Source organism: Amblyomma americanum, chromosome 8, assembly GCF_052857255.1.
Source record: "Amblyomma americanum isolate KBUSLIRL-KWMA chromosome 8, ASM5285725v1, whole genome shotgun sequence".
In the NCBI taxonomy this organism is placed as follows: domain Eukaryota; kingdom Metazoa; phylum Arthropoda; class Arachnida; order Ixodida; family Ixodidae; genus Amblyomma; species Amblyomma americanum.
In genome coordinates, this window is record NC_135504.1 from 31,913,850 (window position 1) to 31,933,727 (window position 19,878).

The 19,878-nt window shown below is 51.9% G+C and overlaps 1 protein-coding gene across 3 annotated transcripts in view; it reads left to right on the top strand.

Annotated features, from left to right (window-relative positions):
- LOC144101246 (uncharacterized) overlaps nucleotides 1–16,064 on the top strand; it is a 49,746-nt gene extending 33,682 nt beyond the window's left edge. For 2 of the 3 annotated variants that reach the window (XM_077634324.1, XM_077634325.1), the window contains 2 exons: nucleotides 9,540–11,399; nucleotides 15,571–16,064. In XM_077634324.1, the coding sequence (XP_077490450.1) occupies nucleotides 9,540–11,399; nucleotides 15,571–15,877 (2,167 nt within the window). In that variant the 3' untranslated portion in view covers nucleotides 15,878–16,064. The remainder of the gene's footprint in view (nucleotides 1–9,539; nucleotides 11,400–15,570) is intronic. The other variant, XM_077634323.1, reaches the window with a different exon arrangement.
- Nucleotides 16,065–19,878: the final 3,814 nt, after the last annotated feature.

Sequence of the window (19,878 nt, forward strand, 5' to 3'; positions counted from 1 at the left end):
TCGAGCATGCAACTCCATCATCCTACATGGATTCCCCTGGCTCTTCCGCCCTTCCTACCGGCGGCGACTCGTCCCAGAACGCTCAGCCTCTCAGTGCTTCGGTGGCCGCGTTCCAGCTAGTCAGACTGCCGCCATTTTGGCCCAATAGTTCCCGCGCCTGGCTCTTGCAGGTTGAGGCACATTTCCAGCTGCGACGTATCACCAGCCAGGAGACCAAGTTCCTCCACCTCGTGACGTCGCTGAGGACTTAGTGGACGTCACCAGCTCGCCGGACTCAGCTCGGCCCTTCGACACGTTGAAGGCGGCGCCCGAGCGCAGCAAACTCCAGCAGCTCCACAGCGCTACATGGCTTGGTGACAGCCGCCCTTTGCAACCCCTCCGTCGCATGCGCCAGCTACAGGGAGACTCCGCTGCTCAGCACGACCCACTTCTGCGTGAGTTGTTTCTTCAGCGTCTTACCCAACACATGGTCCCCATCCTCGCAGCTGCGGGTGATGTTTCATTACACAAGCTCGATGAACTCGCTGACTGTGTTTCGCACTGCTAACGGCTCCCTTACGTCAGCTCTGTGACCAGTCCGCCTCCAACTACTGCCGCACACTCCCAGCTTGCCAGCATCGAATGTCGACTTGATGTTCTTGCCAGGCGGCTCGATGTCCTCGCGCCTTTGCCGCGCCATTCTCCGCTGAGGTTCACGCCATGCCACCGCTCCCCGGAATCCCAACCATCCGACGCGTGGCCAGCCACCTAGCCCTCGTCTTTCTACTGGTACCACCGTATTTTCGGCAGCTGTGGCCGCAAGTGGAGCTACGTCAGCGTTGAGGTTCGAACTGTTTGTTTGCGCTGTGGCGGCCTAGCCCAACTTCCCTTTCATTGTCCGGCGCCGTGTGCCATGGCCTGCGAGCCGAGTGCGGCGTGAGAGGTGCTGCAGGGCTCCCCCCCCCCCCCCTAAGAGTGAAGTCATAGGATTAGACCAGCGGATGTGCTTGGAGGAAGCTGCGCACAATGGTGGCGCAGTCGAAGCGAGAGCGAGTGTAGGGCCGACGGGCAGAGGAGTGGCACTGTAGGCTGTTTTGAGGCGGTCAGCAGCCACGACGTCTTCACGGCCCTTGACGTCTAACGCGAAGGTACTCTGCGCACGATGGAGGACGCGGAACGGTTCATCGTAGGCCGGCCTGAAGGGTGGACGGACGTGGTCACGGCGGATGAAGACATGGGTGCAGGAGGCCAGGTCCTGGCTGACTAACAGGGACTGAGGGTGACGGGCGGCAGGGGGGGGGGGGGGGGGGCAGGAGTAATGTGGCGAATAGTGTTGCGTAGGTCTCGGATGTAGGTGGAAGCGTCATGGATTAACGGAGGGGAGGAAGTAGGGAATTCCCCAGGCAGACGCAGGGGAACGCCGCAGACTAGCTCAGCAGAAGAGCTGCCGAGGTCAGCCTTCAGTGCCGAGCGAATGCCCAAGATGACGAAGGGAAGGTGGTTGGACCAGCGTTCCTTTGGCTGATAAGTGGTAAGGGCAGCCTTCAGTTGTCGATGCAGACGTTCCACCATGCCGTTGGCCGAAGGATGGTAGGCGGTCGTATGGATGTGGCGAACGCCCAGAATATTAGCAAGAGCAGTAAACAGGGCCGTTTGCAACTGGCGGCCGCGGTCGGTGGTGACGACAGACGGGCAGCCGAAACGAGAGACCCAGCCGGCCATGAAGGCCGAAGCAACGGTCTCGGCTGTAGTGTCATCAGTGGGCAACGCCTCGGGCCAGCGGGTGAAACGGTCCACACAGGTGAGCAGGTAAGAGGTCCCATGTGATAACGGGAGTGGTGTAACAATGTCTATGTGAACGTGGGAGAACCGTGCGTCATACGGCCGAAAAGGAGAGGCAGGTGTGACGGTATGCCAGTGAACTTTGACACACTGGCAGTGACGGTAGGTTCGTGCCCAGTGGCGGACGTCGGCATTGATGCTTGGTCAAAGGAAACGAGATGTGATCAGCTTCTGCGTAGCACGAATACCGGGGTGGCTCGGGTGGTGCAGTTTATCAAAAATGGCGCGACGGAAAGCCAAAGGTACGTATGGGCGCGAGACGTCAGTGGATGTCTCGCACGTAATGAACTGGGAGGAATGCGGCTGTGGACATTCGGTGAAGCAGAGGGACGTGGATGAGAAGCGAAGACGATGCAGCTCTGGATCATTGCGCTATGCAGCCGCTAGCTCCTCCACGTCCACTGGTGATACAGACGCCGTGGCACTCATACGAGAAAGCACATCAGCAGCAGCAGCATTCTCCGGGCCAAGAACGTGACGGAGATCGACTGTAAACTCGGAGATAAAACAGATTTGGCGGATCTCGCGTGCAGTGTAGGTGCTGTGGTTCCTTTGGAAACCAAACGTCAAGGGCTTATGGCCCGTGATGACGTGAAAGTCCCAGCCCTCCAGGAAGTGGCGAAAATGCTTGATGACGAGGTACTTAGTGAGCAGGTCTCGACCGAAGGTGCTGTATTTAGTCTCAGGTGGCTTCAGATTTTGTGAGAAAAAACCGAGGGGCTGCCAACTAGAGACGTGCTGCTCGAGAACTGCGCCAACTGCAGTGCTCGAGGCGCAGTGGAGCATCATGAACTGGATGTATGAGCAAAGTTGCGTCTGCGAGCGCCTTCTTGGCAGCAGCAAATGCTGCGGCAGCGTCCTCAGTCCACTGAAGTGGCGCAGCAGGATCTTTTTTCGTAGCCAAAAGATCAGTCAGAGGCTTCAGGAAAGAGGCGCACTTCGGGAGAAAGCGGCGATGAAAGTTCAAGAGGCCCAAGAGTTCTCTGAGGTTTTTGAGTGACGTGGAGGCGGGGAAATCTTGAATACTTTTGACTGCTGTCAAGGGGCCGAATGCCCTGGGGAGTGACAAGGTGGCCGAGGAACCCGATTGTAGCTACGCCAAAGAGGCACTTGTTCGGGTTGATGACGAGACCATATTCATCCAGTCGGTGGAAGAGCGCGCAAATGAGCTTCATTCTCAGAACCGGATGAACTTGCGGCGAGGAGATCATCCATGTAAGCGAACACGAAGTCGAGGCCTCGCGTAACCTCGTTGATAGCTCGCTGAAAAGTCTGTGCGGCGTTGCGCAAGCCAAGAGGCATCCGCACGTACTCAGAGGCCGAACGGTCTGGTAATGGCCGTCTTCGAAATATCAGCGGGCTCCACAGGAATTTGATGATAAGCCTTCACTAAGTCAATTTTAGAGAAGATCGTGCACCCAGCCAGATTTTATGTGAAGTCCTGTATGTGAGGAAGTGGATAGCGGCCTGGTAAAGTGTGAGCGTTGAGGGCGCGGTAATCTCCATATGATCTTCAGTCGCCCGGATCTTTCTTTGGCACCATGTGAAGTGGCGAGGCCCAGTTGCTTCAGAATGGGCGTACTATGCCGATTTCAAGCATGTGTTTGAACTCACGGCGAGCGATAGCGAGGCGTTCTCCCGACAAGCGGCGAGGGCGAGCAAACACCGGAGGTCACGATGTGGTGAGTGATCGAGTGCTTCACTGGTGACTCAGATATGCGGCTTTGTGAGGTTGGGAAAATCATCCAGAACTTTCGCATACGGGGAAACAGGGACGAGAGCGTGAAGCCCCGTCGCCGCAGCGGTGGAGAGCACGCCGTTGACGAAGAGGTGCGTGCTGAGGTCTATGAGGCGACGAGCTTGCATGTCGACGGCTGGGTTGAAGAAACTGAGGAAGTCCGCGCTGAGAACCGCTTGTGAGACGTCAGCGATAATGAAGATCCAGCGAAACGTGCGGCGCAATCCCAGGTTAAGCGTCAGGGACCGTTGGCCGCACGTGCTAATGGGGGAGTTGTTGATCGCTCGGAGCAGGGAGGTCTGTTCGTTGCGACGGAGGTCTGGCCAAGAGGACGCTATGACGCTGACTTGTGCTCCCGTGTCGACCAGGAAACGAATGCCAGTAATCTTGTCCGAGACGTAAAAGAGGCGGCAATGTCATTGGCACCGTTCGGCTGTTGAAACCGAGACAAGAGAAAAAATTGCCAGTGGCTTAAGTTGGCTAACACTAGAATTCAGCGAAAAGCAAGGACGCTTGCTAAGCGTCTCCATGGCAGCTCCGCTACACGCTTGCGACAGCCATTCTATACATACCCACACGACCACGTGGCTATGACGGGGTGTCACATGGTCTTACAACACCCCCATCGTATGTCATAACGTGACTTCACATCACCTCATCGGATGTTCTTAAGCTCAAAGGTCACCCAATGTCAAAGGTCAACTAAAGGTCTGGGGTCAAGGGCTCGACACCATAACTGTACCACATATGATCACACACGGCTAACGTCATTGGGGTGAAGGTCGCTCAAGGTCATTCCCCTACCTACTAGACGACTTCTTTACATAGCGGGGTGAAGCTTTTCGCTTAAAGTTAGCGTTTAACCACGGTTATACCCAAAGGTCGATGGATAGCTCTAGCATGGCTAGACATGCGGTCCCGACTCTTCTTTCGTGGCTAATGCTCGACGAAACTCATTTAAGGTGAAAAGTCAAGGGTCAGAGGGCACGCCACCGTGGTGGAGATGAGGCACCATGGTGTACTGTCATCAGCGAATGAAACGCGAACAAGAAAACAGGTGGCAGTACAAAAGCACCAACATAGCTTCTGGAGAGGAAATACAAGTGAGGGTGATTAACACTTCTGGAGAAGAGTCTTCGTGCCTTGGAAGTCAAAATAACCCCAGCTAGTACTGAGCTTCGCCTGGCTAAGAGCTTCTTGTTTTCCTGTTCGTGTCTGTTGCCTTGTTCGCGTTTCATTTCTTGCTGATAGCACCTTTGGTAGACATGGTACACTATAGGGTTTTAACTTGGTTAAACCTTTCATTGTTCGAAAGCAATCCCAAATCGCCAAGGCGATATTTTGGAAAGGACTCGGGCCAAATCTGGAGGTCGCCATCGTGTCGGGCGTGCTCAGTAATGGTTGGACATTGATTTTGGGCCAAATCGGCCAATGTCAAATGTCGAGGGTGGCCCGGGCCTAATTTTAGAAATAACCCGGCTCAAATTTGGATGTCGCCTTTGTGTCGGGAACGCTCAGTTATGGCCGGATATCGATTTTGGTCCAAATGGACCAAGGTCAAATTTTGTGGTGGCCAGGGACAAATTATTGTAAATTACCCTGGGCAAATTTGGAGGTCGTCATCCAGTTGGGCATGGTCATTTATAGTCAGACATCGATTTTGGTCTAAATCGTCCTAAGTCAAATTTCGGGTGTAGTCCCAGCCAAATTTTGGAAATGACCTGCGCCAAGGTCAAGGTCATGTCACCATGATGAATCGTGGTGGCCATGGTATATCCCGCTGTTATGCGTAGTTTGACAAAGTGATGTTGCAATGCTGGATTATCAAGGTCAGTCAAGGACAAGCGTCGCACCGACACGGAGCTCGAATTTTTTCATCTGGGGATCCCGGCCGTGGCGGTCGAATTTCATCATCATCAGCCTTTCTACACTCACTGCAGTGCAAAGGCCTCTCCCATGTCTCTCCAATTAACAAAGAGTTCCTTAGTGTACCCTAGAGGGAAAGCTGGCGGCTTTTCACTTCATCCACCTTGGGCGCCCGAAACATGCTGGGAAGACAAACTTGATTGACATCTAGGAGCTTGTTGACTGTGCTACGGATTGGATTTTTGGTCGTCCGGTTTCGCTTTCGCTACTGTAGTTTTCACTGATGTTTTGTGCACTTTGTGGTCGAGTAGTGCAGCTACGCAGGATTTGAGATCCGAAGCCCCTCCTTTATGCCTTCCCTTACGGCGCGGTTCAGGTGTCCAACGATATATGAGACAGATACTGCGCCATTTCCTTTCCCAAAAAACCAATTATTATTAGCATCCGAAGGCGCTTGACTCGAAGTGAGCTGAGCACAGTGTCTGGTGCCTGTTAGGCCTAAATTCCGTTTGCCCTTTCACTGAGAGCCATTTATGCAGCGAACTGGGTTTTGCTGAGTGGGAACTTGTAGCTATCTGTGCATTGAGATGTGAATTAAGGGAATAAGTTTTTTTGTTGTTGTTGTTGTTAACTGAGGACGCGACAGTCCACGGCTGTGACCACTCTTCACATTTCTCGTAGGAGCCTCCGAAACACTTACAAGGTGCAAAATTAAGTACTTCGACAAGTCCAACTTATGTTAACCGTACTGGGCGAGGATTACGCTTGATTCATTTCAAAGACTGGCGGTGGCCGCGCATTGCATGCAGGAACGGCTTCCACTTCATGAATTAATTCACACAAATACCCGCTGCACGTGTCAGCATGAACACGGCCGCCGCTTACTTGTGGTAGGAGAGGTTCGCGCTTTCTAACTGATGTTTTTCTGGGGCAAAATCTGGCCGAGAGCCGGCACTATAAGTGCGCGAAATCTAGTCACTCATAGAAAAGCGGGAGCTCGGGTAAGTTTATCGCGGCACGGATATAGGGCGCGTCCCGCAATAGCGGACTTAATAATAATAATAATTGGTTTTGGGGGAAAGGAAATGGTGCAGTATCTGTCTCACATATCGTTGGACACCTGAACCGCGCCGTAAGGGAAGGGATAAAGGAGGGAGGGAAATAAGAAAGGAAGAAAGAGGTGCCGTAGTGGAGGGCTCTGGAATAATTTCGACCACCTGAGGATCTTTAACGTGCACTGACATCGCACAGCACGCATTTAGCGTTTTGCCTCCATAAAAACGCAGCCGCCGCGGTCGGGTTCGAACGCAGACTTCACCAATGAAACGTATCTGTTTTTCACAATGCAAAAAAAAAGAAGCTTCTGTGTGTGGTATTTTAAGAATTGGCGATTTTTTGCCGCGGTGGCTCAGTGGTTAGGGCGCTCGACTACTGATCCGGAGTTCCCGGGTTCGAACCCGACCGCGGCGGCTGCGTTTTTATGGAGGAAAAACGCTAAGGCGCCCGTGTGCTGTGCGATGTCGGTGCACGTTAAAGATCCCCAGGTGGTCGAAATTATTCCGGAGCCCTCCACTACGGCGCCTATTCCTTTCTTCTTTCACTCCTTCCTTTATCCCTTCCCTTACGGCGCGGTTCAGGTGTCCAAAGATATATGAGACAGATACTGCGCCATTTCCTTTCCCCAAAAAACCAATTATGATTATGCAAGAATATTTTTTTCTAAAATGAGTGTCTGTTAAACGAAAAAAAATATTTTCCACGGTTGGCTAAATTTGGTGGCATGAAGAGAAAGCCGTCTCGTCATGGGCAAATTCGGTGCTTGTCTGCTTTTCTGCTCATTTATTGCGATATGCAGTTACCATATTTGATTACAGGACATAATAATTGCAATACAGTGCTTCCTTGCAACATATAATTTGCGAAAATTTGTATTTCTGCAGTCATAGTCATGTCTTAGGGCCAAGCCAAGTGCGCCTTGCTATCTTCCCGGCATTCCCTAGGTGGATGAAGAGCGCTTTCCTGGCTCCTTCGGAAACTCGCGTAGACGGTGGTGCCAGCTTTCCCTCTAGGTAATATTTAGAAACTCTATGCCAATTAACCCTGTCCTTTGCCAGCTGCGTCCACCCTATGCCTGCAAGCTTCTTAATCCATCCGCCCACCTAACGTTCTGCCGCCCCCTGCTAGGCTTACCTTCTCTTGAAATCCACTCTGTTACCCTTAAGGAACAGCGGTTATCTTGCCTTCGCATTACATTCCCTGCCCAAGCCCATTTCTTCCTCTTGATTTAGACTAGGATGGCATTAACCTGCGTTTGTTCCCTCACCCACTCTGCCCGCTTCCGGTCTCATTAACGTTACACCTATCATTTTTATTTCCATGGCGCGCTGTGTTGTCCTTAACTTAAGCTGAACCCTTTTCGTCAGCCTCCACGTTTCTGCTTCGTAGTTGAGTACCGGTAAGATACAGCTGTTGCACACTTTTCTCCTGAAGGATATTGGTAAACTGCCATTCATGATCTGATAGAACCTGCCATATGCGCTCCACCCTATTCTTATCCTTCTGTTATTTTCCTCTCATGATCCGGATCAGCTGTCACTACCTGCCCTAAGTAAACGTATTCTGTACCACTTCCAGCCCCCTCGCTGCCAATTGGGAATTGATGGAGGCGAAATTCTAGAGGCCCGTGTACTGTACGATGTCAGTGCACGGTAAAGAACCCCAGGTGGTCGAAATTTCCAAAGCCCTTCACTACGGCGTCCCTCGAAGCCTGAGTCGCTTTGGGACGTTAAACCCCTGTAAACCCATAAACCCGTTTTTTTCGTCTAGTAGAGCTATCACTCTAAAAAAATATTTGTCACGCGTACGTGGATTCCGCGTGATGATCCTGCATTGCAAAGAAACACGGAACTAAACATTTCTTGTCTGTTTTCTTTTAACCCGTATATGCCTGGATTTTTGACGTAATAACTGCAAACATTTATTGTTTAAAACCTTGCGCCGGCTAGCGTAGGTTCGAGAGCCTAGAAACTTTTTTTTCTGTGCTAGCGTTCTGTTGTACGCGTTCGGAAAGAGCCGCCAGTCATCTCTGGGTGGCTGCTTCTTTTGGCAGCAGTGAGCTGATTCGACAGCATTGACTTCATTGTAATTCCGCTAGAAGAAACAGGTTATGCGCGTTGTCATGAGAAAACCACCGCGCGAGATGGGAAGTGTGACGTTAGAGTGGATGTCTATAATGTTTCAAGTTTTACCATGCGCCGTAGGTATATAGTGCATTTGCCTAGTGCCATAGATTGAAGAACGGCTCGAAAGTTAGTGTCGAGAAAAATATTTTTATCAGTAAAAAGGGGATTCTGAATTCTACCTAACCGCCCTGATGCTTCCGAATTTACAACTCTTTTCCAAGCCACAACTTATGCCAAAGAATGCCGACAGCTTGCCCGGTCCTTCACTTCTCACGCCCAGCAGCATGCAGCAGAAAAGCACGCGTGGTCCCCCTGCACTTCCTCCCGCTTATCTTCCTGACTCTTTGGTCTGGCTCTGGGTACCCTCCTCAGGTCCCGGCCTTTCCTTCAAACTTGTTAGCAAGTACCAGGGACCATACCGTATTCTTCAGCACACATCCCCCGTCAATTACGTCATCGAACCCCTTACGCCATTCCCTGATCATCGTCGTCGACGCCGCGCCATTGTCCACACGACCCGCCTCAAACCATACTACGACCCCGCCGTCGTCACATCGGCCTAGGCCGCCAGGATGGCGCCCTTTCGCCCTGGGGGAATTGTAAGACTGGCCTTCGGCTTTGGAATCTTCAGAGGCTGGCGCTTAGCGAAGAAGACGACGAGAAGCGCCGAACGCTCCGATGCTCGAGTGCCGAACGCTCGAGCTCCGTCCCTCGTGCGTGCTCTGGACTTACCGCCGCCGCTTGTCTCTACCTGGACTGTACCGCTGGTTGCTCGCGACGCAGTGCTTTGTAAGACGTTCCTTATTGTACTTGAAGTTTAGTTATGCACGTGTTAAGATCGATCGTCAGGGATTATGACCCTGGGCTTAAGTTTGTGTTTATACTCCGCTTGTGGTTTGCATTCACCTTTGCTTCTTTTGGCTCCTGCGCAGCCGTGCAATGGCAAGCTCAGAAAGGCAACCCGTTGTCCCTGCTCTTGTGCTGGCATCGCCAACTTTGCTGCTGGCCGACATGGACATCGCTAGGGGGCGTTTCACGGGCGCTCAAGTCGACTACCAGTCACCCTGCAAGGCTTCGACGGGCGAGACGTGCCACGTCGTGCAACAGCTAAGCGCCTGGAACGAGTTCCTCAGCGCCGCCCAGTTGGAGCTGCGGGAGCTGCCCGGGCTGAGCGGTCGACTGTCCCTGACCAGCTTCAGGGACCCGTGGTTGGTGATGCCGTCGGCGAACGAAAGGCTTCAGGCCGCCACAGCGGCGTACTGGCTCCTCAAGAGGCACTACTGTGTCATCTCTTTCGCCGTGTCCGAAAACACGTTGAAGAAACACGAAGCACTGTTCTGCGAAGCCCTCAGGGACAGCGTGTTCCTGAAAACGCTCAGGATGAAGTTTTCCAGGGTCGACGGCCACAGTGAACTGTACGGCGTCATCGCTACCCTGAGCAACCTCGAAGTGCTCGTGTTCGACTGCCACCGGCCGTGTACGCCGCAGTTTTTGTACGCCGTGGCGACCCTGATGCTGACCACGACGTCGCTTACCACGCTGCGGATGCCGCAGCTCAGGATGGAGGCAGAGGGCGCCTGGCAGTTCCTGGAAGTTCTCCGAGAAAACCGCACATTGAAGGACATCTGTGTGCATAACTCTGTCGTGAGCGCACCCATCGTGCACCAAGTGTTCGCCGACTATCTCAAGAACGCCAGCGTGCTGACGACGTTGACCGTCGAGGCGTACTTCGAGGGCTCGGTTGAGTCGCTCAGGCTGGTTCTCCGGGGCCTGCTGCAGAACAGGACCATAACGAGAGTGACCATGACGTACTTCAAGCTGGACGCCGGCTGCGCCGAGCTCGTACCACGGGTCTTCGCGGAGAACACGGTGCTGCGTGCGTTCAACGTGGCCACCGTTCCAGAGGACCCTAGTCGTAGTCTACAGAGCATATACGATCGCTGGCTCGACGCTCTCCTGCAGAACGAAACGCTGGAGGAAGTCTGCATCAACCTGATCACCTGGAAGACAAAGCAGTGGAAGCGATTCTTCGGCGAGTTGTCCAAGAAAAAGAACCTGAGGATGGTGACCATCGACTCTCGTTACAACGAGCGACACCTCTTGCCGCCCTTGTGCGACATTCTGAGGGAAAGCGGGGCGGATCACAAGGTGTTCTTTGGCAGCTACAACACGGAGGACGACCTGGAGCTGCTGAAAAGCAGCGGCTTCAGGAGCTACCACGCCTACCCGTCGCTGCGGAGCAAGGAGAAGTTCCTCGCCGTATTCGACTACCTCTCCAATTTCAGCCACATCACGGCGGTGCACCTGAGCATCTGGACGAGCAACATAGACGCGGACATGGCCGTAGCGATTGCGAGCTTCATCGCAAGGACGAAGACCCTGAGGAGGCTGTTCCTCAGCTCGCGGCCCGAAGACGCCTACTTGTTGACCGCCCACGAGTGCTGGGCGACCGTCGTGAGTTCGCTGAACCTCAACCGGAGCCTGAGAGAGCTGCAGGTGGACAAGGTGCGCCTCAACGACAAGGGAGTCAAGGGGCTGGCCCTCGCCGTGGCGTCCAGCCGGTGCATTCGGTCGGTCCACTTCATCCCGTGTAGGCAGCGCGACGCCAGCGTCTTCATCCAGGCCCTGAGCGAGACCCTGGATGACAACTACTCGCTCTTGAACCTGTCGATCGAGTGCTACATGGAGAAGGAAGTGTCCAAGCAGTGGTTCGCCATCGCGGAGGTGCCCCGTCGTAACGCCGGCGTGGTTGCCCTCGCGGCCTACTTCGCCAATGGGGTTCGATTCGACAGGTATGTGTATGTCGCGCACAAGAGTTGTAAAGGTGTGCTTTGCTGAGGTGGTTGCTGAGTGGTCGCTCTGCCAGCCCATACAAAAATGTCCTATGGCTGGCTATAGAATTTTGGCCCAAATAGCTATAGACCTTTCCTATTTCTGTCTATAGCTGTCTATACAGGCTGATATATTTTTCTATAGAGAGCTTAAGACAATTGTATGGTTCCAAAGCTATAGCTTTAGTGGCATAGATTTTTCAATAGCTGGCAATAAGCACCTCTACAGGTGCTTATAGACGTTCATAAAAGGCCATAGACGGACATAGCTTTTTTCCATAGACGCCCTAGGACTTTTTTGTATGGGAGGCTTAGCGGTATTTGAGTTTGTATCCTCCGGAGGCCTGGATGGCAAACGGTGACACCGATTTCCTTGAGACATGTAGGAAAGGATCGTTAGCCTGAACATGATTGAAATATGTTGTGTTGCGCTTTGAACTTTGCGCTGTGTGCTGGGAAACGTCCAGTTTACAGAACTTGCGATTTCTCTCAGTTACTGTGCTTATTTGGGGTAAAGTGCGCATAACGCAGCTCATTGGAAGTCTGAAGATGCCCCTTGTATCTAAAAGCAGACGTAACCGGGCTGATCACGTACACAGCCTTCATGAAAAAAACTATGGGGACACTTAAAGGGCCCATGGCAGCCTATTTTCACGCATACCCTGCTTATCGCATTTAATTCTCAACTTCTTAAATTAAATTTCCACCATGTTTCGGTTGATTATGTGCGGTAAACATTTTTAAAAAAAAATTTTTCCGTTTTTTCTGCGAACTGCTTGCTGGTCTGGCAACCTCTGATCACTGACGTCAGAGGGGCATATCCGCCCCGCATCGTCTGCTGCGCGCTGTTGAAGTGCTTGCATGCACACCGTAGACGGCGGTCGCTCGAAAAGTTTTCTTTCTTTAGCTTATCGAAATAAAAGGCATTTTCAATGTTTTCTTTTCGGAAGCCGTCAGCTTAGTACACAGCCTGAGTGATCCTTAAGAAAGCGGACTTGCTCGTGGCACCCCTTTTCTGATTATTAAGGAAACAGAAATCGATGGTCTCTGCTTTTTAATGTACGCTCATTAACATTTTATTTTTGTTATTAGTGTGGTTTCTTTTGAGCAGTCAATTGCTCCCGTATGTTATAAGCGACACGTGCCGTGCATGCCTTCGCAGATGTGCGCCGTGAAAGCCACGGCGTTTTGTAGCTGGCTACCAATTTATTGTCCGTTATTCATCGGCTCGATAATTAAACTCAAATTATCACAAGCTGACACTAGAGTAAATTTGAGCACCGAAAGGAGCAGAGAAAAGTGCCGAATGAGACGACTTCCTCGCTGCATGTGTGCATTTGTAAGTCAAAATACATTCCCTTCGGCTCCTAGAACCCTTTTGCAGGAACCAAGCCGCTTGCAAAACCCTACGCGATTCGAATGCTGTCACTGCCCGCACCGATGAATAGTCGCCGCCGTCTAAATAAGTGCTTGAAAATAATAGTACATCATTTAGCGTTTAGTGTGCGTGCGCATTGTGGCCTGGGAATGCGACGATCACGACAACTGCAGCCCCGCGCTGGGGTTGTTTACATTACTGTGCGCAAACAGTACTGCTCGTTTGCTTGGCATAAAACGCAAGGTGGACTCTCCTTATCTTAAATATTGCGTATAGTATTGCTCACAAGTTGTAGTTTTACTCATTTACTCACTATGATAACACTGCGATAAGCGCCGCTGATGCTAGATCGCCTGCTTAAAAAACGCTTCGCGTAGGACCGGCGCTTCCCGCTGATTGCATCTGCTTCCTCCTATGCCATCAGTATTTTATTTTAAAGCGCTTTAACTAAAATTGCGTTCGGACATTACTTGAATTACGGAAAACAACCAGATTTGTTATCTACAGTCGACGCCGGCGGCTGCTGCCGGCTGCCTTCAGCACATGCTGTGCAGACCACATATCGGCACTTCCCCCTTATTGTACTCGCGCCCTGCGATACTATAGGCAGTCGTCGCTTTGAGGGCACTGTAGCCAAAACTACTCTCTAGAGCTATTTGCAGGCGCTAAAACTTGCGAATTCGCTCTCCGCAATCGCCGAAATCGCACACACGAATCCTGCGTACTTGCTAGGCCTCGTCACGAAAGGGGCCGGCGGTCCACCGTTGGCCGATATTCAAGCATCTGGCAAGAATTCCCCGCTGATTTACTAGTAAGGAAGTGTAAAGATATGATATGCAGCCGCTCGTTTCGCTTTGTTCGATAAGGATAAGGTACACAAGCGCAGTTTTTCGGGCCGTCTATTCACCGGGCGTGAAGCTTTTCGCTCGGCCGCACAAGGCCAGGCGGCGGCAGTGAGCGACGAGCGGCACCGTCGTACGGTGTTTTCTGTCCGTGTCGCTCAATTGTCTCGCCGATAGGTTCTATTCTCAGACACCGAAGGAAAGCACATCTTCGCTGGTGCACGCACGTCGCGTACGTCGCCGTGGCTAGCATACGAGGTCCAATAAGTTTTAAAATTCTTAAATATATAGAATGTCATACCAACTAGTCCCCCACCACACACTGCCAGTTGCCACTAAGCTGACTCTTAATATTACTACGATACGCGGTCGTTGATTGTGCTGGCGTTGTCGTCAGTCTAGCGTGACAGACCAGTGCGTCAGCAACGGCATTTGCATACCGACCAGCCCACTGACCATTGATCGCCGCCGCATCGGCCTATAGTGTGACCGGACCCTACCTATACCAAAGAAAAACAGCATTACTGTTATTAGCGCTTTTGCCGCACCAGTCACTCATATATGGGGGACAACTGCTACTTCGATCACCCGCGAAAGTACAGGGCGGAATGAGACTTCGCTGTGCATATTGCAACAACGTGAGCAGACGACGCTGCTCCGTGCATGCCCTGGTGACGTCACGACAGCATTCAATATGGCGGTTGCTGCACACCGACCAACCAACCGTCCCATCGGCACACCGACCAACCAACCGACCGCCGTCCCATCGGCCTAGTGTAACCGGACCCTATACCTGTACTGAAGAATAACCGCATTACTATAATTAACGCTTTTGCGGCACCAGTCACTCATATATGGGGGACGACTGCTACTTCGATCGCCCGCGGAAGTACAGGGGATAAGAGACCTCCTTGCGCAGGTTGCAGCAACGAGAGCAGACGATGTTGCTCCGTGTATGCCCTGGTGACGTCACAATAGCATTCATTGTGGTGGGCGCTGCCGGTGGGAGGAGTTTCCCGTTCTCAATTTCGATCGCATTTTTGGAATATACAGCGCGTCCAGGGCTGCCAAAATTTGGAAACTGAATCATAAGCTCTTGTATTAGTTACTGAAGCACAAAACTGCAATATGCAGAACGACCATGTCATGGCCCATTTAAGACTCGAATGCGATAGCTAACGCCATATTCGGACTGCGATGCAGTAGCAGGTGTCTGCTATTTACGTTCTGATGGCGGTGACTTCTGCATATGTCACGTAACTTTCTTGTTTTTACGTATTTTTTATTATTTATTTAGATTCTGCATCTAGGCTCCTGTCTAGAAACTAGGTTGCTCACAGCACGTTGGGTAGGTTGCGATGGCGTCACAAGGTCACACGACCTCCCTCATCCAGTCAGCGAATTTCGTCTCGAACAACATCGGTGTTTTGGTGCGACGAAAGCTCTAATGCTGTCGCATTAAAGCATACAGCCCACCTGGTTTGCTTCATGGCCATGCCTCATTGTGGCTAAGTCTAGATCCTCAGCGTTCCAGATCTATCGAAAAGTAAGAGGAACTCTTGTCATCACCCAACCGCGGATTAAAGGCGGATTTGCAATGGCGAGTCGCGGTGGTCGCTCGACAAGTTTAAATCGATTTGCTGCGCTCCCTCCCTGCTTTCCTAGTGTTTAGAAAACCGTAACTAATTGCCCGAAATCGGTCGGGCGACGCTTGCGATATCGCCGGTGCGAGAACGTCTTAAGGCCTGTAGCAGTGCGACACCTTGCGGACGCGTTACTAACTGCCAACTGTGATCTAACGGAGCCCCTTGGTCTGTCTGTTTTTGACAAGCACTGCGCTATCTATGGGCGCGTACTGCTGTCCAAGGGGTTGCACTGGAATCGGTGTGAATCGGTGTTTCACTGTCTGCAGAGACTGCGCCCATTCCCTGGAGCAGGTGTGGCGCAGTCCTTCCCTCCTGGAAGAGCTGGTGGAGACGTCAGGCCTGGACAATGACGTAGCGATGGCTTGGATTAGGAGGCGGCTGGCCACCATCGAGGACATGGACGTCTTCATGCGATTGGCAGGCGTCGTCAAAGAGCGGATTCAGTGTCTTCCACTACCACCGGGGGACTCGCGGCTACAGCTGGACGACCTGGACGAGTACTGTTTGCGCATGGTGAGGCGCTATCTGACGCTTCGAGACATCAAGGCCGACGACCCCACCAGCATCGCCTGATGCGTAGGCGCACGGAACTGCTGGAGGTCCGCAAGAGTGTGCTAATTCTAGTCAGGCGCTGTGGCACCTCGTGCCCTGCGAATTGTTTTCTTTAAAATAGCACTGACAAAAGATGCTATCAGGGAAGATACTGCCGCGGCGATGGCAGTGACACTGTACATACTGTTTGTAATAAAAAGCTCTTTACAAGAAAATCCTTGGCATTGAACCTTTCAGCCTTGACTTTCTTGTGCACTGGTAGAATTTTTGAGCGAAAGCTCTACTTTTCGCAGTGTAACTCCCGAGGTCATGTTTGGTGCGCGTTTGACCTTGAGCCGGCGGAGCGGTGGTCTGGCAAGTGACGTCGTATCACGTGACTCGCTGTGGCGCTCGGTCGCTCTGTCTCGCCATGGATGAGCCGCGCGCCGGACCGACCCCGGCGCCAAACCGTGCTTAACAGTGCTTTCGCTCGTCATTAGGCTTAACAAGCGTTAAACCTCTGGTAGTTTTTTTTTTTAGAGAGAGAGAGCCCTACTCCTCGGGATACAACTTCCGATTTCGAAATGGAGGAGACAATGCCCTTCAATGCCTCGCAAGTTCAAACCGAACTTAACTGCGTGGTGGTATGGCCCAATGCTGTTCACCGCATGTTTACAGGAGGTATTTCGAGGCCTAAATTGGGAACAGTTTGGAGTAAGAATAAATGGGGAATACCTAAATCTGCGATTCGCTGATTACATTGCCTTGCTGAGTCACTCAGGAGGTGAACTGCAAATCATGATCAATCAGACAGGCAGAGCAGATCGATGGGTCTACAAATTAACATGCAGAAAACCAAGGTAATGTTCAACAGCCTAGCAAGGGAACAGCAGTTCACAATTGGCAGCGAGAGCCTAGAAGTTGTGACGGAATACGTCTACTTAGGGCAGGTAGTGACAGCTGATCCGGATCATGAGGGAGATAACTAGAACGATAAGAATGGGGTGGAGCGCATATGGCAAATTCTCGCAGATCATGAGTGGCAGTTTACCAATTTCCCTCAAGAGGAAAGTGTTCAACAGCTTAATCTTACCGGTAATCACCTACGGGGCAGAAACGTGGAGGCTAACGAAAAGAGTTCAGCTTAAGTTAAGGACAACGCAGCGAGCCATGGAAAGAAAAATGATAGGTGTAACGTTAAGAGACCGGAAGCGGGCAGAGTGGGTGAGGGAACAAACGCGGGTTAATGACATCCTAGTCGAAATCAAGAGGAAGGAATGGGCTTGGGCAGGGCATGTAATGCGAAGGCAAGATAACCGCTGGTCCTTAAGGGCAACGGAGTGGATTCCAAGAGAAAGTAAGCGTAGCAGGGGGCGGCAGAAGGTTAGGTGGGCGGATGAGATTAAGAAGTTTGCAGGCAAAGGGTGGATGCAGCTGGCAAAGGATAGGGTTAATTGGAGAGACATGGGAGAGGCCTTCACCCTGCAGTGGATGTAGTAAGGCTGATGATGATGATGATGGTGTGGCCCAAGCTATGCTGTTATCACCACGTGATCATATGACTAGGGTGCTTGACCTTGGCATTTGGTTTGAGACAGTGGAGACCAATCTTAACAGCTTTAGCTCGTTTGACTAGGTTCAAGCCACGTTGAACCCCAGCCCCCCCCCCCCTTTTTTTTTTTGCTCGCTTGCTAAGCTTCCCTCGAAACCATTTTGTTGCGGCCATGGTGGACTAAGCAGAGACAGGGTGCCTGTCTACACTGCATGTTTATTCGGCGTACTGGGACCTGTACAGAAGAGCCGAGTGATAAGAGCCTAAGGCGCTTATGCAGATAAGCGAGCGTCACGGCAGTGACGTCATATCGTGGTGCAGTAGATCACAAGACAGTACATTCATTCCGTATGGAGATCCTGCGCTGCCAAGGTGGCACTGCAATTGTTCCATTCGGTGACTCAAAACTGCTTTTGTCAGTCGCTTGGACCGCTTCAAACGCGAGAACACATCCTGCGCGATTCGATTAGATACCCGCGTTTAGCTGACAGCATTCATTGCATATAGCTTATCTCGGCGTAGCCCAGATAGCTGACGCACGGCACGTGCGCCTTCGACAAAGCGCGGAGGCTTACGTCAAAAAGCGCCTGAAGGTGGCGCGGAAAAGTACTAAGAGTACTACCCAAAACTGCTTGCTCTTCTCGCTAGGCAGTGTGTTATGGCGCTGCAATCGGCACCGCAAACTTCAGCGCGAGCTCCCCATACTTTGTTTTACACGTTGTCTTTGGTCTGCACCAATCGGAAGGCTTCTTAGAACGATTACTGCGTCGAAGAGGTTGTTCGGGGGCGAGGCTACCGTTCTCTTACGGTAACGGAAATGCTTCTTCGGTCAGCACAGGCCCCGGTGCTGAAGGGTCTTGTGTCTCCGACGTAGCTGAGAGACGCCTTGCGACTGGTTCCTCCGGAGTCTGCAATCCCCCTTTGTTGTTGCCTCAAAACCAATGGCACATACTGGGGGATTGGCAAGGGCTTAGTGCAGATCCAAAGAGGAGAAAATTCATCCAGGTTTATCTCAAGCGGCTTTTCACACGGCCGCTCTGCGCATGCGCGCTTCTTCTTCACCAGCTCCTACTGCGAATAATAATAATAATTAGTTTTAGGGTAAAGGAAATGGCGCAGCACCTGTCTCATACATCGTTGGACACCTGAACCGCGCCGAAAGGGAAGGGATAAATGAGGGAGTGAAAGAAGAAAGGAAGAAAGAGGTACCGTAGTGGAAAGCTCCGGAATAATTTCGACCACCTGGGGATCTTTAACGTGTACTGACACCGCACAGCACACCGCTGAGCCCCCGCGGCGAGTTTTTATTGTGATCCTGCATCCCACAAGTTTCTGCAGTGTATAGAGAGCTACGAGCGCCAGGCGACAACTTCCACGAGTGTGCTGCTCTCACGCGCTCTCGATAAATTGGGAAATTGGTTTTTGGGGAAAGGAAATGGCGCAGTATCTTTCTCACATATCGGCGGACGCCTGAATCGCGCCGTAAGGGAAGGGATGAAGGAGGGAGTGAAAGAAGAAAGGAAGATACCATAGTGGAGGGCTCCGGAATAATTTCGACCACCTGGGGATCTTTAACGTGCACTGACATCGCACAGCACACGGGCGCCTTAGCGTTTTGCCTCCATAAAAACGCAGCCGCCGCGGTTGGCTTCGAACCGCGCAGTTCATGTTAGTGACAGGCGCATGCGACAGATGGCGGCAGCTCTCAAACAGTTGCCACTAAGCAGGCGCAGTTGGCGCCTCATTGAACCGGACGTTCGTGTTGCTGCTCTACTGCAACCGTGCGGTCAGCAGCCAATTACCATGACCACTGAACCGCCGCTGAAATCTCTTTTCTTTGTTCAGACACGGCCAGTCTCGAGGGGAGCGCGCGCTCTTTCGTACGACCTCCGCACTGAGCGCGCGGACAATGAGGGCTCGCCTATGCGAGTCGCGCGCTCCGGAACCGCTAGGGGCGCGGTGACGCGTGTCGCGCATCCGCCACCGCTAGGGGCGCAGTGACCCTACCGTTCGCTTGCCACTCGCATCTGTGGCATCCGGTGGTGCTCGCCCGGTTCCGCACTTCCGAGCGCTGATTAACGGCAATCGGCGCCTCCAAAAAAAAGGTATAGGAACAACACAAGCATGTACGTTATGGAGATAGAACTACACAGGATAATTGTTCAAATAGCGCAGGCTGTTAACAAAATATCGACAAGTCACCCTCCCATTTCAGGAATCAAAGCGACTATAGGGCAGGTATTGCGGAGATCAATGCACGATTTATACTGTGATCAATTTTGTTCCCGTGGCAATCACTTGTAGCGCATACTCTAAACCCCCATAAAGAAAAAATCCTTCCCTTACGGTAGAACACACAAGACGCGATAAAATCCTTCAAACTTCACTTAAAGTCTGAATAATAGTACAGTAAACAACTGTGCAGTAAACACAACTGTACAGTAAGTGGCATCCAGAAGTCTTTAATTCTAGATGTACGCACTGCAATGGC